The 22,242-nt window shown below is 33.8% G+C and overlaps 1 protein-coding gene across 1 annotated transcript; it reads left to right on the forward strand.

Annotated features, from left to right (window-relative positions):
- The first annotated feature begins 1,395 nt into the window (after positions 1 to 1,395).
- On the forward strand, positions 1,396 to 11,837 carry LOC130656084 (periodic tryptophan protein 2 homolog). Its single transcript, XM_057458927.1, has 21 exons — positions 1,396 to 1,540; positions 1,635 to 1,747; positions 2,797 to 2,891; positions 2,975 to 3,074; positions 3,165 to 3,308; positions 3,443 to 3,578; positions 4,127 to 4,256; positions 4,948 to 4,987; positions 5,350 to 5,487; positions 5,573 to 5,780; positions 5,999 to 6,147; positions 6,753 to 6,900; positions 7,386 to 7,536; positions 8,058 to 8,238; positions 8,392 to 8,485; positions 8,566 to 8,619; positions 8,857 to 8,971; positions 9,059 to 9,124; positions 9,558 to 9,776; positions 9,924 to 10,149; positions 11,685 to 11,837. Exons 1-21 carry the CDS (start codon positions 1,523 to 1,525, stop codon positions 11,782 to 11,784), a joined length of 2,625 nt encoding a protein of 874 aa, XP_057314910.1. The 5' UTR covers positions 1,396 to 1,522; the 3' UTR covers positions 11,785 to 11,837.
- Positions 11,838 to 22,242: the final 10,405 nt, after the last annotated feature.

The following is a 22,242-nucleotide window of genomic DNA, read 5'->3' on the forward strand; positions in this document are numbered from 1 at the left end:
AGGAAACTAGAAAGGATATAGTGCAGGATGAGGTACAGCCAGGAGGTAGAGATATATTTTGTACATGCATATGTATTAATGGCTTCATATTATAAATAGAATAAATAAGTAGAATAATTTATTTATTTATTTATTTATTTATTTATTTATTTATTTATTTATTTATTTATTTATTTATTTATTTATTTATTTATTCATATATATATTTATTTACTTATTTATTCTACTTATTTATTCTACTTATTTATTCTATAAATAGAATAAATAAATAGAATAAATAAGTGCAAAGAAATGTTGTTAAACAGGATAAACAACCAGGGTATGTGTTACAACTTATTATGCGATAAAATATTTAAAACAAAATTTTGTTGCATGATAATTTTTTTTTATATATAAAACATAAACATTAACTTCAAGTTATCCTGCTATAGATGTACGTCATGACTAGGGAGTGCCAGAAATCCCGATTTTTTACTTTTTAAACATTTTTTACTTATTTTAAATTTTGATAATGAAGAATATAAACAATATGTTCAATATTTCTCCAATTAAATTTATCTTTTGGGACACCACTCTGTAAATCCCCTCCCATTTATCATCACTTCTCAGATCAACACTAAACTGGGCTCAAAACAGCAAATTGTAACAACCTAAGCAGCTTGCTTTAGATTGCTACAAAGTACTAACAATTTACAATGTGGATTTAGAGCTGACTACTTCTTCCTTTGGATCCTCTCTAGCTTATTAAGATTTCTAAGTTTTTTTAGCCAGGTGATTTTATCAGCCATGTATACGATACTGGGTGCTATATATATAACACACCAAAATGTTTGTTTTTCGAATTATTGATTTATTTTGTCTCACATTTCAGTATATCCAAATATTTGCAATAGTTTCATTAATTAGCCTATATTTTTCTCACAGGTATGAAGATCTGGTCAGATCCATTTGATAGGAAAAAGTGATATGGATTATTTATACTGATGCATAAAGATAGATTTTATTGACGTATTATTAGTACTAATTTTAGTGTTATTAGATAAATTATGTCTCGTGCGAATGTGTTAAATCAAGATAGCAACTAAACATATTATACTAGCATCATATTTTGTAAATTAACTTGAGGGTAATACAGGTTAGTATTGTCTGAGTTGAAAAATAACATTAGTATTATTATGTTGTACATCGTGAAATCATCTTTATCTTCATAATTTATGCTGTCTTTATAAATAAATCTTAATAGATAACACAAAAGCGCATACTTCTATTATATAAGTGTGAGTATTAGCTTCAGGGTTTGTTTTATTTAAATTTAAAGCCTGATAATTTTGTAAATTTGTTTTATTATTAAAAACATTACTTAATGGAAAAAACTATTTATTGTTATTAATTTGTTTTAATAGTTTTGTTGTTGTTGTTTTTATAAATTTGTAAAGCATAGCTTACTTCTTATTTTCCAGAATAGAAAAATTAGTACTATTTCATTGATGAAGATGTTTTAAAGTTTTTATAACTAAGAAAAATGAAAGTTGATTTCAAGGTATGCCATACAGCAATTTCGTATCCGTATTCAAGAAAATTTTTTTAGATACACGTTATTTCCATACATTTCGAATTACTGTTGCTTGATTTAGTTTAGCAACCTTTGTGGCACAGTGTACCGAAAAGGAAATATAGTATTTGCTTCTGGTGGCGACTCAGTGCTCAGTCCTGTTGGAAACCGCGTAACATGCTTTGATCTTAAAAAGTAAGAATCACTCCATTTAAGGTTGTTTTCCACTATGAGTTAATGTGATTTTATCCTTGGGAGTTCATTTTCTAACTTCTTAATTAACTCACAGACATTAACTGATCAAAATCAAAAAAGATCATGAGTAAAGGTGGTGATACACGATCTAATTAATCGAATTCGATTTGTCAAATTCGACAAATTGGATCTTGGATCATGTAAAAATCGTATGCTTTCGGCATGCTCAGACTTGTCGAATTCGATTTTTATAAAGTCGGACCGGTTTAATTTTTTCGATTAATCAAAAGCTTTTTAACCAGTTAAAATGCTTCAAATCTGTGCATCAAATGTGCATTTAGAAAAATGTGAATTTCTATGTAAATAATAAACATTACTAGAGGACGTTTAAAAACATTATTCTTAAAAAAAGGATAAAAAAGAATCTAAAAAGATTTTATTAGTAAAAGGATGTTGGAATAGGCGCTATGGACCCTATTAGCAGAAGACATATATGAAGAAAATTAAAAAAACCTTCTTCTTGCTCTAATCTAAATTCAATTAGTAACATGTCAACACTCTTAAATTAGGTCTTTTTTTATAGCCACTTTTTCGTCCACAAAAGAAAAATATTAAAAAATCTGTTCTCGTGTATCACCTGTCAAATTTCATTTTATTTTAATACTCAACATCATTTCGAAAAATCGAATTCGATTAATTGCATTGTGTATTATCGCCTTCAGATAAAGATCTGACACATAATGTGTAGAAAACATTATGAGTATACTGTCTTGTAAACAGTTTTAATAAATATGCGTGTGAATTTGTTAAAAACTTATAAAATAAGTTTGGCTTTGAAAGCAAAAAATAGCTTAAAAAAGGGAAAGTATTTTTTCAGCATTTCTATCTGTAACTGACTTTTTCTATGTAAAAAATATCCTTTTTATCTTCAAAATCCTCTGCTCATTGCTGTCAATACTTTTTTTTTGTGCGTTAAGAAAATACTTGATTTGTATAATGTTTACATTGGTGATAAAAGTAATTGCAACTTTATTTTTTATCTTCTTTAGTAATAAATCATCCACTCTGCCATTTGAAAACAGTCATAACATATCAAAGTTATGCTTATCACCAAACAATAATTTATTACTCTCCATAGATGAAGGTACCATTTTTATTACATCAACTGTCACTTACAATACAACATCTATATTTATTTCACTAATGTGTATTATCATATTTTTTTAGAGGGGAAATGTATATTGTTCAGTTTACGGACCAACTCAAAGTTGGATTTTTTCAGTTTCAAGAAAAAGATTTATGATATAAAATTTAGTCCAAATGGAAAGTAGGTTGATTGTTACTTTTTGATTTTATTATTGTTGTCAAAGCTGTTTCTTTGTTTTCTCTATTATTTTTTCAATTGATATATTTGTAGATACATTGCTATAACTTTTGGGCGTGGTGTTCAAATATGGAAGGCGCCAGGCACAACAAGAGAATTTACGCCACTCACACTTTTGCAAACATACACAGGATTCTATGATGACACAAAATGTATAGATTGGTCAACTGATTCTAGGTAATATTCTTTGTCAACACCATCTTTAAAGTATAGGAAAATGCTATCAAAGCTTTTCGTTTATATTGACGTATATAAAGTTTCTTACATAAGTTGGTGATGATCTAAAATTAGAAAAAAATATTTTGTTTTAGGTTTGTTCTTGTTGGTGGTAAAGATATGACTGCACGGGTGTATTCTGTTCAAAAAATGAAACAGTTTCGACCATGGGTGCTGACTGGTCATAGAAATGCAATAGTAAATTCGTTTTTTCAACACAACTCTTTAAATGTATCCTTTTTGAAATGTTACTGATTTTCAAATAAGCATTAGATCTTAGTATGCATATGGTAGTAATCCCTTTTCTCTAAATGATTTCAGAAGGAAGGGCTCTTACAATGTCATTGAACTTTAGACATCTGCTAGTGTATATTTAGTGCAGAGTACTTCATTGCTATAGCAGTAAAAATTTTGCACTCAATATGTATTTGAAAAGGATGCACCTGAAATGTTTGGCTTTAGAGAACATTTTGCCCCTAATTTTTCTGAAAAATTATAATATAGTATTGACCCTTGTGCGAATGGACAACAAAAAAGCAGCAAAACCTGAACAAATTTTAAAACATGGCTAGTATTATATTTTTTAATAAATCAGAAAAAACTGCATAAATTTAAGTTTCTTTGTTAAGTCACTTCTTGAATTAAACTTTTGCATCAAACTGCGGATTCACAAGGTTTTTTTCTCTCGCAAACTTACAGTCTTATTTTTGTGTGGCAAGTTCTTTTGTGGTGAAGTATATAATATTTCCAATTGTTTAACAATCTTAACTAAAACAAAGTGCTACACAGTAAGTCGTGATGGAGCTGTCTTCAGCTGGGAATGTGACAGATTGCTAAAAGATTTTAAAGCTGGAATTGACAAAAGAAAACACAGGAATAGTGACAGTGAAGAAGAAATAACAGAAGAAGGTTGATGTGTTGCCATACTTTAGTTTTTAGGAGTGTTTTTTTACCTAGTTTTTTGAAGAAACTCTATTTAAGCAGCCCCTCCCCATCATTTTTGTAGCTTATGTGCGAAAGTGTTTTTGAGTTAGTAAAATTGAGCAGAAATGTTTTTTTTATATGCTTTAAGAAACGTGTTAGTATATGCTACAATATTAATACAAATGCTGTTACAATATTTTTTACATATGACGAAATCCCCAGCAAAATTAAAAACTTTTCATGAATTTAAAATTTAAGATAATTACTTCTCCTGGTTTGATGACGTCATTGACTAAAATGCATCCATTAATTTTTTTGACTAAGTTGTTACTCTGGGCAACACTTGTGGTCAGTTTCAAGTTTCATGTAAATTAATAACAACTGCAGACGTTACAAACAAAATAGGGAAGGAGCAGGCAGCAAATCAGCCCCTCCTCCTCCCTCCCATCCCCAGCATTGAGCACTCCCCAAATAGTCCAGCAGAAATAAGGTTAAAATTTTGGCTTATTTTGGTTTGGTTAGATCTTGTAACTTTCAGCATGTGACTCACTGAAAACGTCAAACAAATTAATGGTAAATTGACATCGAAAAAAAGTGATACAGAAAAATAACAAAATAAGGGCAAGTAATGACCTTAGTATGGAAAGGAGATAAATTATTTCCATTGTAATTTTAGATAATGAGGGTGATATAGCAAAATGGACACTTGAATCGAAGTAAGTATAAACGTAATTTTTATAAATGCACTTTATATGAAGATTTTACCCTTTCAGGATTTAAAATATTCCTTGATAAAAACTAGTTTCAATTTCTGAGTTTGTGAAAACTATAAATTTGTATATTGTGTTTTTGACCATCAAAGCAACGTTTAAGTGTAGTAATTTTTTGTTAAAAAATTGTAACTATAAGAAAAGAAACTGTCACATTTAAAAAACTGTAATTAACCTCCTCTTTGGCAGTTGAAAACCAAATCCAAAAAAATATTAGCCAATTTAGACTGATTTTGCAAACTTGAGCAAAATTTAGTTTGTGTGAAAATTACTACATGACTCTCAGTAATTCAATTTTTCAATTTTAGACATTTCTTTCACCAAGACAACAGCAGTGTAACTTGTGCAGAATTCCATAATGGTACCAAAGTACTGGTTGTTGGCTTTTCCACTGGTATTTTTATGCTGTATGAAATGCCAGAGTTTGTTCAAATTCATTCCTTAAGGTAAGCCCGATAATAAGAAACTAATGAAAAGAATTTAATAAAGTAAAAATTGAACATTTTGTACAGTTTTTTTGTTTTGTTTTAGTATAACTCAACATAAAATCAATTCCATCGCAATTAATGTCACTGGTGATTGGCTAGCTTTTGGTTCTTCTACTCTTGGTCAACTTTTAGTTTGGGAGTGGCAGAGTGAAACTTATGTGTTGAAACAGCAAGGTCATTTTTATGACATGAATGTCATGTCGTATTCTCCAGATGGTCAGTTTGTTGCAACAGGAGGAGATGATGGCAAGGTAGAGGATTCTTTTGTTGGCCATTCAAAATTAATTCAAAATCAACTTTATACTTTTTCCTTTTTTTGCAAAAAAAGTAGTTTTCCAAATTTAATATTTTTAAAAAGAATTGCATCCCTTGAAAATTAATTCGGAATGATTATGAACCGTGAGTAATTGGTTGTTACAGTGAATTAAGTTCTGTTTCAAATTCGTTGGTTCAACTACTCGTTATTTAGGTAAAAGTATGGAACACAGTGTCTGGTTTCTGTTTCGTCACTTTCCATGAACATACTGCAGGAGTAACTGGTGTGGAGTTCAGCCAAAATGGTCAGGTGATTGTCAGTGCATCACTTGATGGCACTGTCAGAGCTTTTGATTTAAACAGGTAAAAAAACTTATGTATTATTTTATTTTTTTGTAAATGTTATTTAAGCCAGAGTTAGAAAATGCACATTTTTCTATTTACATCATGTTACCAGTACTAGGTGTCTATAAAGCTAATTTCTTGTAAAAAAACAATATATAAAGTTTGGAACTTTCAGAAAGTGCTTCATACTTCAGTGATTTAGTCTCCAATTTTTCAAATTTCCAAGCTATAATGCAATATATTTGAAAACTGGTCAAAACGCATTGTCATGTGCATATTGCATGTTTGTTGGGCTTTATATAACTCCCAGGAATCAATTTTGTTAAAAAACATTATTTTACATATTAAGTTGAATAGATCCATTTCAAACTATATATTTCCCGAAGGCATACTTTGAAGGAAGAAACTCGCAATTTTTGGGCGATATCGCGTTAAGTTAGCCCTAATAATCCTTGACCAATTATTTGAATAGGTCTAAAATTGTGTGATTTTTGTCGTTGTTGGTATTTTATGGCCACTTCACAAGCTTTTCCAATGTACGGATTAGTTATTATTACTTACTTAATTTAATGTGCTTATAATAGATAAACATACTTTGAGAAATGTCATTTGCTTTTTATCAGGTATCGTAATTTCCGCACATTTACAGCTCCACGTCCATGTCAATTTTCGTGTCTAGCGTTAGATGTGAGTGGTGAGATCATATGTGCAGGATCTTTGGATACATTCGAAATATTCACGTGGTCTATGCAAACTGGTCGATTGTTAGAGGTATGCATTTGCGTTATAAATTGCTAGATATGCTAGCCAAAGTATGATCTTTAAAGCATGGAATATATAGATTGTAAAAAGTTTCCCATCGACGGGAAAGATGATTACGATCATTGTCCGTCGATGACAGCTGTAACTGTCGAAACGTAGCCTAGAATAAACTCGCTTGTTCATGACATAATAATATTTATATTATTCAATGACTGAACAGATAAGTGGTAATATTTTTAAAATTGAACTTAGAAACTTGCATAATTAGAAAATCTTTTTCGAAGGTAATATAAACACATACAATTTACTGTCATTTGGCGTTCTGTAGCGAAATGTCTAGACTTTCGTTTTTAGAGGATATATTTTCTGAAAAGCCAAATTTAAAATAGGCAATTGTACAAACCATGTGTATGTTGTAAGTTTCGGGGGTGTATATCATGTTTCTCTTTACGAGAAAAAAAATAATGGGCGAAACATCAAACTTTTATTTTTAGGTTTTAGCTGGTCACGAAGGACCTGTTTCTTCTTTATCATTTTCACCGATCACATCAACGCTTGCGTCTGGTTCATGGGACGACACTGTCCGTTTGTGGGATGTCTACGTGCAATCCAGTCCTAAAGAGGTTATATCCATCCGTTCAAATGGTAAAATAAACATACTATGTACTATACTCTCACCCCAGCTCAGTCGCAGAGTTTTCAGAGTAATTACGCATGTCTATAGCAATATTAAAGTGGTTGGTTCACTTAAAGACCATGTTCGATGCCGCTGTATTATATATATATTATATTTTTACACTGTTTATTTCGAAAATTAAGACAAACTAGACTTTTGTCTGTTTTTATGTAATGAATTGACATGTGGCATTCTCATTGTGGACAATTCACTGAGCTCCGTTAGAATACCACTGTAAATAAATACTTCAATAAAATCTATCCTTATCCATCAGTATAGATAATCCATATTACTTCTTCCTGTCAAATGGATCTGAATGTAAAAAATACCACTCAATTTTTTGTTAATTATAAAAAAAACAATAAGCTGTCATCACAGTTAGTAGTTGGTAAAATTGCCGCCTTTTAAGGAGGATCGCATTCATATTCACTTTTATCTGTCCATTATATTATAATGTTTATATGTTAGCTTAGTTTTTGTTTTATTACAGTAACTGCTGTTGCTTACCGTCCTGATGGACACGAAATAGCTATCTCATCGCTCGATGGTGAAATAAAATTCTGGCAACCAGATGCCTCAATGCAAGTCGGTGCAATTGAAGGAAGGAAGGACTTGGGTACGGGACGTAGAAAAACAGATATGATTACTGCGAAAAGAATGGCCACGGGAAGGTACGGTCTAAAATCATGACGAGGTCCTTGTTGCTACGTTTTTATATTGGCTCAGCTAACTTTGTTAGGTAGATTTTTCACCTCCAGAGGACGGACTTATACAAGAATTTTTGCGATTTTCGCTTCTGTAATGTAAATATTTTGCAACTTTAGGTGTTTTTCCAGTCTTTGCTATTCAGCGGACGGATGTTGTATTTTGGCCGGTGGGAAGTCGAAATACGTTTGCTTATACAACGTTGAACAACAGGTGAGCAGCGTAAAATTAGTTTTGCATTTCAATTCTTAACATTTGTTCACGTTTTCACTTTTAATTTATTTGCTCATTAGGTACTACTCAGACGGTTTGAAATATCCTGCAACAAATCTTTGGATGGCATGAAGGTATGTGTATATAAGTGGATTTATATAAATTTACTCTAAAGATCTTAAATTTGAAAAAGAGATTGACTAGGTATTATACCTTAAAGCCGATAGGTTTCCCAAGGAAAAAATGGACTTAAGACTACAGTTCATGTTTGGTGATTACTTTGGCGATTTAACAAATGGTCGAAATGTCAATAAGTTGCTAACGAGGAGATTTTTTGTTGATTCCACTTACTAATTTTTTGAATGTTATAGACACATCTACACAGTGGAAACATGACTGAAGCTGGACCATTGGATTTAATAGATTTGGATAAAGGGAGTGACGACGAGGATACTGAAAACATCAGTCTTCCTGGTGTAAAAAAAGGTTAGCTTTTCCGAGGTGTTTCGCCGTGAGAAATAAAATGGAAACCTGTGCTTAAAATTCTTCTTAGCATGTTTTATACTATTTTAGGTGACATGTCATCTCGCCGTGTTCAACCTGAGATTCATACAAAATCTCTACGATTTTCACCAACTGGTAAGTTTGCACATTGTTACTTTAATTGAATGATACAAAGACTGAAAATTTAATTATAACTAAATTTGTAAAAGGTCTCCTACTCATAACTTGCTATCCATCTTATGTCAGCACTATCACCCTTAAACCATCACATTTGCACTACCACTATTACCCTTGCCCATGGACTGTTGCACTTCACCATTGCACTTCACCCTTGAATCTTTACCCTTGCACCATAACCCTTGCACAAGCACTCTTGCAATTTACCATTGCATATCACCCTTGTAAAATCATCGTTCCACCATCATTCTGGCACCATGACTCTTGCACTAGAACCGTTACACCATTAAACCAATGCCCTTGCATCACCTCTCGTAATCTGGCTTCAATTCATGTAACTATCCAAAACTCTCGAGAGGTCAATGTTTTTTGCACTATATATTTAATTTAGGTCGTTCTTGGGCAGCAGCTACAACAGAGGGTCTCCTTATCTTTTCACTCGATGGCTCATTATCATTTCAACCGGAAGATCTTGGTGTAGATGTCACGCCGCAGAGGATTGTGGAATTGTTGAAAGAAAAGAACTACTCGCTCGCTCTAAGTTATTCTTTTCGTTTAAACGAAGATTCTTTAATCAAACGTGTGGTGGAGAGCATAAGTATAGATGACGGTAATTTAGTTTTTGTTTTTCTCGTTAGTAGTTGTTGCTATTATCGTTATATCTGTTAATGTTGTTTTTTTTGGGCTGTTGCAGTTGGAAACTAGGTCTCTAAGCAACGGTTATTTCTCGATTTAATAAACCTCTGTATTGTTTTAGTTCCACTTCTTGCAAGAAACATCCGCGAAGCATATTTAAACAAGTTACTCACATTCACAGCAAAGCAACTCGAAGCGTCTGCGCATCTGCAGTTTTACCTCACGTGGTGCAAATACCTTTTATCATCACATGGAACGTATATTAAGTCTAATTCCAGATCACTTATGCCTATGCTGAGATCACTGCAAAAGAACCTATCAAGGCATTCTGGATCTATGTCTTCATTGTAAGTAATTATAACTTTACTGTCCTAATAAAAGTCGTGAAACTTGTATGCACAAAAACGCTAATATGTGAACTTAAGGTATTATTTGCGAAGATTAATTTTGCGAATTTTATGCGTATTCGCCAAAATTTGTTAGCGCTGAAATTTCTGCGCAGGTTAATTTGCAAAAATTAGTTTTCGCTAAAATAATCTGACCGAAATTTTTAGAAAAGAAAATATTTTCGTAAATCTTCTTTATGTCAAAAAAAGAGCAGTCTCTGATATAAACAAGTTCTATTAAAGGCTACTTCAGTATAAGTAGATTGGCGAAAATCATTCTTTACAAAATAATTTAGAATGATTTAATCGCGCAATTGTTGTTGTTGTTTTTTTGACCTCGCGAGTTAAATGTTGCTATCAAATTATTTTTTTTTCAGTTTGTCTGTTCCGTATTCAAAAATAATAAATTTTGCACAATAATACGAATTGTTGTTTAGGCCAACATGACCATTTACCCAAATTTTGGAGCCTTTCTGAACTAAAATGTGGATTATTGTGTTGTGCAGGGATTAAGGAGAATGCGGCCAACAATTTTTAAACATGGTTGCCAGCGGAGTAGGGAATAGGAAAGTGCAAAAGCAGTGAAAACATAATGAAATGTAGGAAAAACCAAGGAATTTTATCAGAGCCTCTTTCTAATTTTTAATTAATGTTAATTAGTATTTATGTTTATTGTTAACTTCTGAAACTTTTTGTCAATTTCTGTGAAACCTCAATGATTTTTACTGATTTGTGGAATAGACGTTTTGTTTTGACGTAACAGGTAACATTGTGCCATCCTTGTTAGCTGTTAAAATTGTTTGAAGCTGCATCAAAAAATATGAAGCAGCTACTACATAATCTGCTTTCAGTTAATCGTATCACTGCAAAACAATGTAACACAGCTTTGCAAGAGTTTGTTGAGCTGTCCATCTGCTGTGCATCTACTGTCTATTGTGGGAATTTTTATATGGAATGTTTATATTTACTTTGAACAGCCTGAGACCAATATTAATTACAAGAATCTTTTCAAAAGATTAACAGTACAATGCGTTTCGAAAACTTGAAAGAATTTTCTTTGACCTTTTGTAAATAGGTCAAGGATTATTTAGTTTTCCAAAATCTAAAACCATACAAAGTGGACATTGTTCACTGCATGCTCCAATCATTATAATCGGCCCATTTTTGATAGGTTAGAAGCAAAAAAAGTAAAGGGAAGGAAATGTACAACTTGAAATGAAATATTAGATATAAAACTTAATGAGTTGTAGGTTTTCTAAGAAAGATTTGATAAAAGCCAAAGCTATTTTCTAAAGAAAACAATCTTAAGAGAATAAGAGGTTTTTTTGTTTTTTTTTGAGAGTTCCCGTAAAAGAGCTTTTTGAGAAAATGGAATCTAGGATTTAATATTTTTGGTTAAATATAATTTTACGGAAAAAAAGAATAAATCATTTCTAATTGTTATTTAGAAGTTTTTTTTTGGCAGTTTAATTTATCGTTATTATTTTATTTTTTAGATGCGATAACAACATTTATACTTTAAAATACCTGCTGTCAATCAAACTAAAAGTTACGACAGACGAAGAAATGATAGATGATGACGATATGGAAGAGTGAAATTTCTTTGTAACCTTTTTATCTGAAAAAAGACAAAAATCATATAATAATAATTGTACTGCATCTATACCTACGTCCTTGGATATATTTGACAGGATTGTCCACTCTGTCAGGAATTTTGGAACTAGACGCAAAATGTTTTATGAACTCTCAGGAAAAGTGACAGAAATCATAAACTTTCCACTAAGTTCTCGTAATGCATATGCTTTTCATTTTAATCTAATGTCTCGTTTTCAGCGGTGGTTAAGACAATAGAACACTTAAGCGCTGATCAATCGAGCGTAACATTTGATTCAACATTCGACAATGTTCATTTTGTTAGATTAAACAATCATGTCCTTTAATTTGTGCTGTCACATTCATTTGCCATACCCACGCAACATTCTGTGCACCATTTCAACCTTTTGAATTCCAAATCAGACCTCAAATTGATGAAAATCAATATGAAGTTATTCAGTTCTTTTAATTGACTTGTAAAGCCCGACATTGTTCCTAGGAACGTTTTTTTAAAAATATACAGCTAGAGGGGTGTGAAAGAAAATACGTTGGATGGAATTAGTGGAAACTATCAAAAGAGCTTTTTCTTAGATCGTTGGAAACACAACAATTTACCTTTTTCGTGTCAAAAAATACTTGTTTGGTGTTCATTTCTATTCAAACTAGTGCAACTTTTAAATGTTGGTTGAAATGTTGCACTAGCTTGCTGGTGTTTGCTGCTGCAACCTTGCTGCCAGAGCAATCTCTTTCTTATATTTTTTATACAAAGGCGGCGAAACAAAATCACTCAAAAATAACAGAGTGACCAATCCTCCTTAAATTTCTTAAAAATAACCTTAGAAAAAAAAAATCTCCTTAAAAAGACTTAAATATACTTAAAAAAAATTGAAATTTTAGCTATTCTCCCTAATTTCTCCTTATTTCTTAATTTTTTGGAAATGTGTCATGTATTATTCATCACCAGTGAAATAATACATATTTCTCTGTTACCTGAAATCCTATATTTTCTGTCTTTTGGGGCATAATTTATATGTATATTTGTATAATATGTATAATTTTCTTATCATAGAACATAGTATGTAACATTAAAGATAGAGAACTAAAATTGGTTTTCTCCTTAATTATCCTTATTTTTTTATTCTCGTATGCAGTAAAATATCCTTAAAAAATAATTCTCCTTAATTCTCCTTAATATCCTTATTTTGTCCTCATTTTATTAGTGGTCACCCTGTAAAATTAAAAAATTCAGGAATTTAATTTTACTTATATTTTCAGGAGACTTCACATCATTTCCCAATGTCCATAGAACTATGACAAATAGGTGTCAATGAAAAAGAAAGATATAAAATTTCAGTCGCCAGTCTTAAAGCAAGGTCGATGCACAGCTAGGAAACCCAGCATAATTTTCTTACCATCAGGAAATCGGAACAGTTAAATTGAAGAAGAACTACTTTGTTCATCTAGGTTCGGTATATCGAGTTGGTGCCTTGATTGCCCCTTGTCTATTTGCCAGACCGGCTTTTCGATTTGCAGGACTAATTAACCAATTCCCCGTTCCCTCTATACGGCTAATTCGCAATGCATTATGGTAGTTGTATTCCGCGAAAACGTAAACAAACCACGGTTGACGGTTAAAGATGGCGGACGTCTCCAATGCCAATTGATCGGAACAAAGTAAATGATCCGTCATGCAAGTTTCAATTAAGTGTCAAAACGCGAAGAATTAATTGAAGTAACGACGAAACATCATTTTCACAGTTTATTGGATAAAAATGGTTAAAAGAGGTCATAAGCAACCATCGTCATCGAATTCAAGAATTGATAGTGTTGAGCAGAGTCAAGAGACTTTTCCGTGTATGAAATGTCACCGAAAGTTTAAAACATATAGAGGTTTGGTACAGCACTTGAAGTATTGTAAAGTGTTGACACAGAACATTGCACAAACACAACAGGATACAAATCAACAACGTAACGTTCCCGAAGACGCAACTTCATCTCAACATCATTTTGCTGATGCTCCAGAGAAGTTTTATTGGAGTAATGTTAAAGGAAGTGAAGCAGTCAATGACATCGAGGAATGTTACAGCAGAATTGTTTATTGGAAACGAAACTTGTTTATGCTGCCTAATGGAAACGCAGGTAAATCCTACATACGTGAGACCACAAGATTGCTCAATGCGTGGATTGAAAACACACCTGTAAGAGCTATAGCATTAAAAGCTATACATATCATGCCTGCTCTGCTGCTGCAAAAACCATCACAAGCATCGAAATCTAAGGAGCACGTAGAAGCATTAAACAGACGTCTAACACAATGGTTTAAAGGAGATTTTATGAGCTTAATGGATGAGGCACAGACGATTCAAAGCCGACTACCTAAAGTAATAAAAAAGCAAGATATTGCAGTTATTTCAAGGAAGTTCCGGAACCATATGCAAAAAGGAGATGTTCATAAAGCGATTAATGTGGTGACGAACAATATGTCTGGAGGAATACTTCCTTTGAATGACGAAACTCTTGAAATGCTAAGACAAAAACATTCTGAAGGAAGTGAATCATACGAAGACACGCTGATACAAGGTCCGATCAAATCAGTTAATGCCGTTGTATATGACGTCATTGACGAAGACATGATAATGCGAGCAGCGAAGACAACAAAAGGCGGCTCCGGACCATCTGGAATGGATGCGAATGGATGTATCAAAATCATAGCGTCTAGAGTTTATGGCGACACTGGAACAGATTTACGGAAAGCGATAGCTAAGTTTGCAAGAAGACTTTGCCATGAAGAAGTAAACGATAATTCTTTAGAGGCGTATTTAGGATGTCGTCTTGTGCCTTTAGACAAGAACCCTGGTCTTAGACCTATCGGAGTAGGAGAGGTTTTAAGACGCATTATTGGAAAAGCCGTGATGTACGCATCAAAGAATGATGTTATTGAATCTTGTTCAAAAATTCAAATGTGCTCCGGTCATGAATCTGGGTGCGAAGCTGCTATACATGCAATGAAAGATGCATACTCTAGTGAAGAAGCCGAATGTGTCTTATTAGTTGATGCTGCAAATGCCTTCAATAGCTTGAACCGTAGTGCAACACTTCATAATACCAAGATCATTTGCCCGATTCTAGCAACATACATCAACAACTGCTACATAAAGCCTGCGAGACTTTTTGTGATTGGTGGAACTGAACTGAGTTCAAGAGAAGGTACCACTCAAGGCGACCCGTTGGGGATGGCCATTTACGCAATAGGACTCACACCATTACTTGATAGAATGAAAAACATTGCTGATATTGATATGAAATTGGTAGCTTTTGCTGATGACTTAACAGCTGTTGGAAATTTTTCCACCATTCGGAAATGGTGGGACGAGCTCATTGTGGAAGGCCCAAAATTTGGTTACCAACCACAGCCAAAGAAATCATGGCTAATTGTGAAAGATAAGAACATTGAAGGAGCAAAAACACACTTCAAAGAAACAAATATCCAAATTACATGTACAGGAGAACGACATCTCGGAGCAGTTATTGGCAGTGAGACTTTTCGAAAAGAGTACGTTGAAGACATTGTCGCGAAATGGGTGAAAGAAATCACACTAATTTCAGAAATAGCTGTTATCGAACCACAAGCAGCTTACACATGCTATGTTAGTGGATATCAACATCGCTTCACATACTATTTACGGACCATCCCAGAAATATCATCATTACTGCGACCAGTGGAAAGTGTAATAAGACACCAACTGTTGCCGGCTATTACTGGTGGTCATATTGTAAACGATGTAGAGAGGGAGCTAATGTCCTTGCCACCACGTCTCGGGGGTCTAGGAATAAAAATCCTTGAGAATGTTTCTGACACAGAATACGAGAATTCTCGGAAAATGACGACGGAGCTCGTAAATATTCTTCTCAAACAAAATGAAAATGCGAACGAGATCAGCAAAACGAAAAGCCAAATAAAGTCTGAGAGAAATAAAAGCCATCAAAACATTCTGCAAGGACTATTGTCACAAATGGATGAAAGTGCTAAGAGGCAGAACGAAGCAAATCAGGAAATAGGTGCGTCAAAATGGTTGACGACTCTGCCAATAAAAGAGAGTGGTTACTACCTCACAAAGGAGCAGTTTTTCGACGCATTGAGAATTCGATATAACTGGGAATTACCCAGGTTACCATTTGAATGTGCATGTGGCTCAAAGTTTGATCTTGCTCATGCGTTATCCTGCAAAAAGGGTGGGTTTGTCACACAACGTCATAACGAAGTTCGTGATATAACTGCTCAGCTTTTGAAAGAAGTGTGTAAAGACGTACGAATTGAACCGATGCTTGCTCCACTACAAAACGAACGCTTTGACCAGAAAAGTGCGATCACAACCAATGAAGCTCGATTAGATGTTAGCGCACTTGGTTTCTGGATTCCTGGCCAACGGGTATTCTGCGATGTCAGGGTCTTTGACCTTAACGCCCAGAGGTATAGGAACACAGAAATCAAACGTTGCTATGAAAGAAATGAGCAAGAAAAGAAAAGGTTATACAACGAAAGGGTTTTGCAGGTTGAAAATGGTTCTTTTACACCTTTGGTGTTTTCTACACACGGTGGGTTAGGAAGAGAATGCAAGAGATTCTATCAACGTCTTGCTGAGTTGATAGCAGATAAACGTGGTATACCAACGTCTATCGCTACGACGTTTGTCAGAACGAAAATTTGCTTTTCGTTACTCCGATCGACATTGCTATGCCTGCGTGGATCAAGATCATTGCGGCGGGATGTTAACATATCTGATATCGACATGTCTTTGACCAACACACTATCGGAAATAAGGGAATTCCGATAGCCGAAATAGTATTATATATTATATATTTTGAGCGGCGGTCTCTCGCTATAGAAATAGACCAAAACAAAATTATATAAAATAACGTATGTTTGAATTTTCAAGGTATCAAGCCGAATAAACGGATGATACTATGTAATTTTATAATTTCTAAATATAATATAAAGTAGTGTTAAAAAAAAAAAAAAAAAAACCATTCGTAGTAACAAAAATGGCCGAACAAGTACACTTCATCCTTAATTCTACTCAAAACCAAAGCGATATACAAAATTCTAATCAAGACAACAGTTTTTTTCAAAACTTGGGCTCTCCTGCAAGCATTGGCTCAAACTTTTCATCAAGTTCAAGCTTTTTATTGCAAGCTAAAAGTAAAGGAGGAGGGATAACTTGCTGTGTACCTCTCTGTCAAAACAACTCAAAGAAGAATCCAGACTTATCTTTTTATGTCATTCCTAAAGACTCAGAGCTTCGAAAGAAATGGCTTTTTATGATCAGTAGAAAGGATTTTGTACCTTCTACATCGCATAGAGTTTGCTCTGTTCATTTCACTGGTGGAAAGAAGACATATATGAACAATGTTCCCACAATAGTCCCAAAAACTATCAAACCAACAGCTAGCAAACCAAGAAAAACTCTCAACAGTACAAACTGTAAATTGCAACTATTTTCTCCTGTGAGGGCTACGACAAATGACATTGCTGCAGAATTATCTGTGGAGGAAGAGTTAAAACAAGAGTTGGAAAAATTGAGAGCCGAAATTAGTTGTATGAGAATTCATGAAAAGGAACTTGATCAAACTATTGAAAAACAACAAGCCACTATAAGTGACATAGCATTTTCAATTGACCGGTTTAAACACAATGAAGCACACTTTAAGTTTTATACCGGATTCGAATCTTATAAATTATTCAAAGCAGTTTTAGAATATTTACAACCAGCTGCAAATAAACTAATATATTGGGGTTCAAATACTAACACTGAAAATACAAAAAATATAAACTCTACAAAACGAGGCCGATCACGATCATTGAGCGCAGAAGAAGAATTCTTTATGATACTGGTTCGAATTCGATGTGGACTTTTGTTAGAAGATATGGCTGTTCGATTTAATATGTCGACAAGTCACATAAGCAGAATATTGATTACATGGACAGATTTTTTACATTCACAATTCCGTATGCTTCCAATATGGGCTTCAAAAGAAACAGTACAAAATAGAATGCCGAAATGTTTTCAAAAAAGTTACCCAAATACCCGTGTCATATTAGATTGTACAGAAGTATTTGTGGAAATGCCTACGTCATATCGCACACAGTCCAGTACCTTTTCAAATTACAAACACCATAATACAGCAAAAGGATTAGTCGGAATAGCTCCTGATGGATCAGTGACATTTGTCTCTGATTTGTATGGTGGACGCTTTTCGGATAAACGAATAACAAAAGATAGTGGTATATACGATTTGCTAGAGCCTGGGGATTCTGTGATGGCTGATAGAGGATTTGAGCTCGAGGAAGATTTACCTGAACTACTTACCTATAAAGACAAAACAATATTGTGAGGAAACAATTTTATTTACTCACACTGTTGTTCTGTAATGTTGCTGTGCATGAAAGTGAAATAAAAGTGTGTTAGCTCAGGCAAAGTAATTCTGTTCCATTTTTCCTTTTGAAAAACTATTGTTTCCACATGTCGGTCAACTTTTGTATAAACAATAAAATCAATTTCATTGACTTGTGTTACTGCCATCACACCTTGACATTGGTGAAAATAATTATGTCTTTCTTTGAGTTTTGGCTTGCCATTCGATATTTGTAAAAAAAAATTTTTATCTTTGCATGCGTCAGAAATAGAGCAATCCTTTTTTGAATATGGGCACTTCACCTCAATCAATCGAGCATTCCCATTCAAAGTTGTTGCGCCATCAGGACTTGCACCTAACCACGGCCATTTTGGATTAATAACGAAACCACATTTTTCGACTTCAATATTTTTCTCGGTTTGATACCAGTTTAGAGCATTAACTTCATTTTCTAAGCCCCATTTGCAGGCCTCTGATGTAAAGTTTTTATTTTTATTTAGACATTTTTGTAATATGCTTTTTGGATGTATATTTTTTCTTCTATTTATAATAGATCCAAAATTGGATGATGTTATGCGTTTCTTTCTTTCTGTGTACCACATATCACATTTATACTGAGTACATGTGGATTTTTCTATGTCTCGAACTTGTTCGGCATTGACATGAATGAAATTGTTTACAAATGACTTTTGCTCATCTGATAACTCTGCTATTTCTGGTTCAAAGTCAAGAGCCTGCAAAAATAAATTAACTGTCGGACGTAATTCAACTGTTTCACTGTTTGTCTGTTCAAAATTAAATTCTTTTATAGATGTGTCATAAAATGATGATGGTTTATAGTCATTTCCTTGTAATAAATATGCCATTGAAGTTCCTTGCCCTATTTCAAATAAGTCTGTCGCTAATTTTTTGACTTTTTCGGTTGAGGGCTCATGTGCAAACAGTGGTGTAGAACAAAATTTTCTATTTCCTGTGACCAACGGTCTTTTGCGACTTTCATTTGTGTCTTTCGTAAGGTCTGCTTTCTCGAATGCCATTGCAGAAAATTTTATTGGTGCAGAATTTGCACTTTCTCCAGGTACATGCCATTTTTGTAACAAATCTGTGCATGTCTTGTCATCAGGGACAATTTTTAAGTCCAACTGTTTGTATTCAACCAATTGAAATAGAACTGCTGCGACATGCTTACAGCATCCTCCTGCTCCAGCTTTACATAAACATTTCGCATACAAAATATCACCACTTCTTTGACACAGGTGGACATAAACAGAATATTTTTCTCTTTTCATGGAAGCAGCTACAAAACATTTCACAAGAAAAGTTAATTTTTCAGCCATAACATTACTTTTAACTCTCACTTTCTTCACGTAGCTCTCCTTGAATAGTTGGTATCCAAGAATTTTATGCTTTGTAGCACCCTTCGGCTTGCTATCACAGCTATTTCCAAGAACTAAATATTGGTGAATTTTCTCCTGGGTGATCGAAGGCATAGCTGCAAGATCAGTTGACCATTGACTTATATCTTCGTGTGTTCTTTCCTCCACTTCTTCGTCCCTCTCGGCATTTGTTAATTCTTTAAAAACAGGTCTTGGTACCACACAAGAGCTTTGAGAAAAGCTAGGCCCAAGATCTGTAGAGCTTAAAATTATATCTAAATCTGTATCCTTATTTATTACTTCCATTTCGACTTCTTTCACTCCTAAAACCTCACTAACTAACAATATTTAAATGTTTACATCAATAACACGGGTTTTGGATAAGGGAGATAATGATTTTCTTGAGGAGATTTGAAAATTATCACAAACAATAACGGCTTTTTGTTATTATCGCCACAATAAAAAGAATGCTGTTATTTATTTACAAACTCTCGCTTCTGGGAGGGAAAACTGTAGAATACAACTACCATAATGCATTGCGAATTAGCCGTATAGAGGGAACGGGGAATTTAAAGAATCAGCTTGTCAGTTTCACCGTTGCGATATCGAATTGGCATCGAAAATCGACATTAACAATTTGTCCACAGTATAACTTCATACAAGTCATTATTTCAATTTTTACTGAAGTAATAGGACTTTTACTTAGTATAGTTTTAGCATAGTTTTTCATACCGCTTACACCAAAATGGCTGCAGGGACTAATCGGTTTGAAATTAATATTTTAATAACAAACTTTTTCTCTTCATGTGTTTTATTTTCCTGCAAAAGTTGTTGCATAGCTTAGGGAGCGTTCACATATTACGTAATCAATTTTTTGCCTATTTTCTACTCCTCCCTTCCCATGGAATCAGTCGTAATCATTTGGTTGATCCCCTTCCTCTCCCAAAATTACGGGAAATTTTAAAAGTAATAAATGACAAAATGCAAAAGTTTCCCTAAAAATTTTTTAATTTTTGTTAATGTGAAAGTAATGCACATGAAAAAGTTTCTGATGTTTTTTATGAAGAAATCTTCCATATTACCCATTTGGGGTAACTCGTCGAACAATGAATTTTCCCGCAGGTGTTCTCAAATATGTGTAATATAATTTTAAAAACTGTGATGTAATTTTCCTCTTAACTTTTGACTTTTAACTCAGCTCAGCCTTGTCATTTCATACTTAGTCTAGCTAGCTATAGCGAAAAAGTTTAATATTCAAACTTGACCTATTTTACTGAGTATTAAGTAAAAAATGTTAGTTTAATCCTAAATCTAGCTATAGGGTAGCTAAGCTACCTGTAAGAACTGTTGTTCTATTTTGTAAACAAACCCAAGAATTAATTATATTTTTTCGGTCGAGTCCTCTCAGGTGCTTAATACAGGGGGGTCTTAATAGCTTAGGGGGTCAGAATTCTTTTTGAGAACCAATAAGGGGGGGAGGTTATTAAACAGGTGGGTCAGAATTTTTTGTGCACACTGTAGTGGCTTTCTAATAGGGTGTGGATGGGTGGGGAAAAAATCCACCCGAGAGTAAGGCCATTCATGCTCAAAACAAAGGATTGGCCTTGTAAGCAAAGAACATTAGAATTAACCAATCAAAAATCGTTTGAGACCCAGAGTATTTTTTCCCATCTTAACTATTCCGCAGGTGAATGTTTATCATAGCGCATCCGTATTTCATTCTCAACTGAGAATGTTTCACCCCGATCACAGCTCTGATCATGACGGGCGAGTATAATCCGTGTAAGTCATATTGAAGAAGAACTACTTTGTTCATCACTAACATACTGCCTGGCAATGAGCGGGATTCGATCCGCGGTCCCCAGAACTTATTATTGCAGAAAGATTATTAGTTCTGCAGAAAATTTCAAAACATATGTAATGAGATCCCTTGACGAAATCATACAACAGTTTATCTGAAGCAGGTTATAATGAAGACTCTGTTGATTATGTTATGTACCGTTTGGAGCAATTAATTACAGTGGTTTCACAGGGAAGTATAGTTTACAATGTTGTTGGCGACCTTCTAGATACCTTGGTGACTGTTATGAAATTTTTAGAAGATTTAATGAATATATACCCTAAACTAAATCTATTTTCGGACAATAAATCTGGAGATGTCGGAAGCCCTTCCTTCGAATATAGACTTGGATTCTGCCGGTCGGTTCTGATTTTTAGAGGTCTCCGGTAATTGGTGAGACAGGTTTCATAGACTGCCTGGTAATGAGATCAGCAGGGTTGAGATTGGTAGGCAAGTATTGCCAATTTTCTACAATGCCTTTTTGGCGAATTTTGACAATTTTGATTATAAACAAAGGTTTTAAATTCCTTTTTGGTTGCTCTAATTCACGCTAAACAAATTTGACTATCAGTGTAATAATGTTCGCTCGAAATTTCAATCACGGCAGGAATGGCGTGTTTTATTGAACTCATAAATCGAACCAGTAAAAGATTTCCCTGGAGTTCGGTGCGCGGAATGGCGTGAGGCTGCATGGAGGACACGCGTGATTTGGAGGAAATAAAGCTTGCGAACCGTGTTCTATTGTATGTTTCGGCGACTAGATAAACAACGGCACCGTACGCTTGTAAACTTGCGTCGCTAAATCCATGCAGTCCAAAATGTTTGATAGGC

The sequence above is a fragment of the Hydractinia symbiolongicarpus genome, chromosome 8, assembly GCF_029227915.1.
Source record: "Hydractinia symbiolongicarpus strain clone_291-10 chromosome 8, HSymV2.1, whole genome shotgun sequence".
Lineage (NCBI taxonomy): Eukaryota > Metazoa > Cnidaria > Hydrozoa > Anthoathecata > Hydractiniidae > Hydractinia > Hydractinia symbiolongicarpus.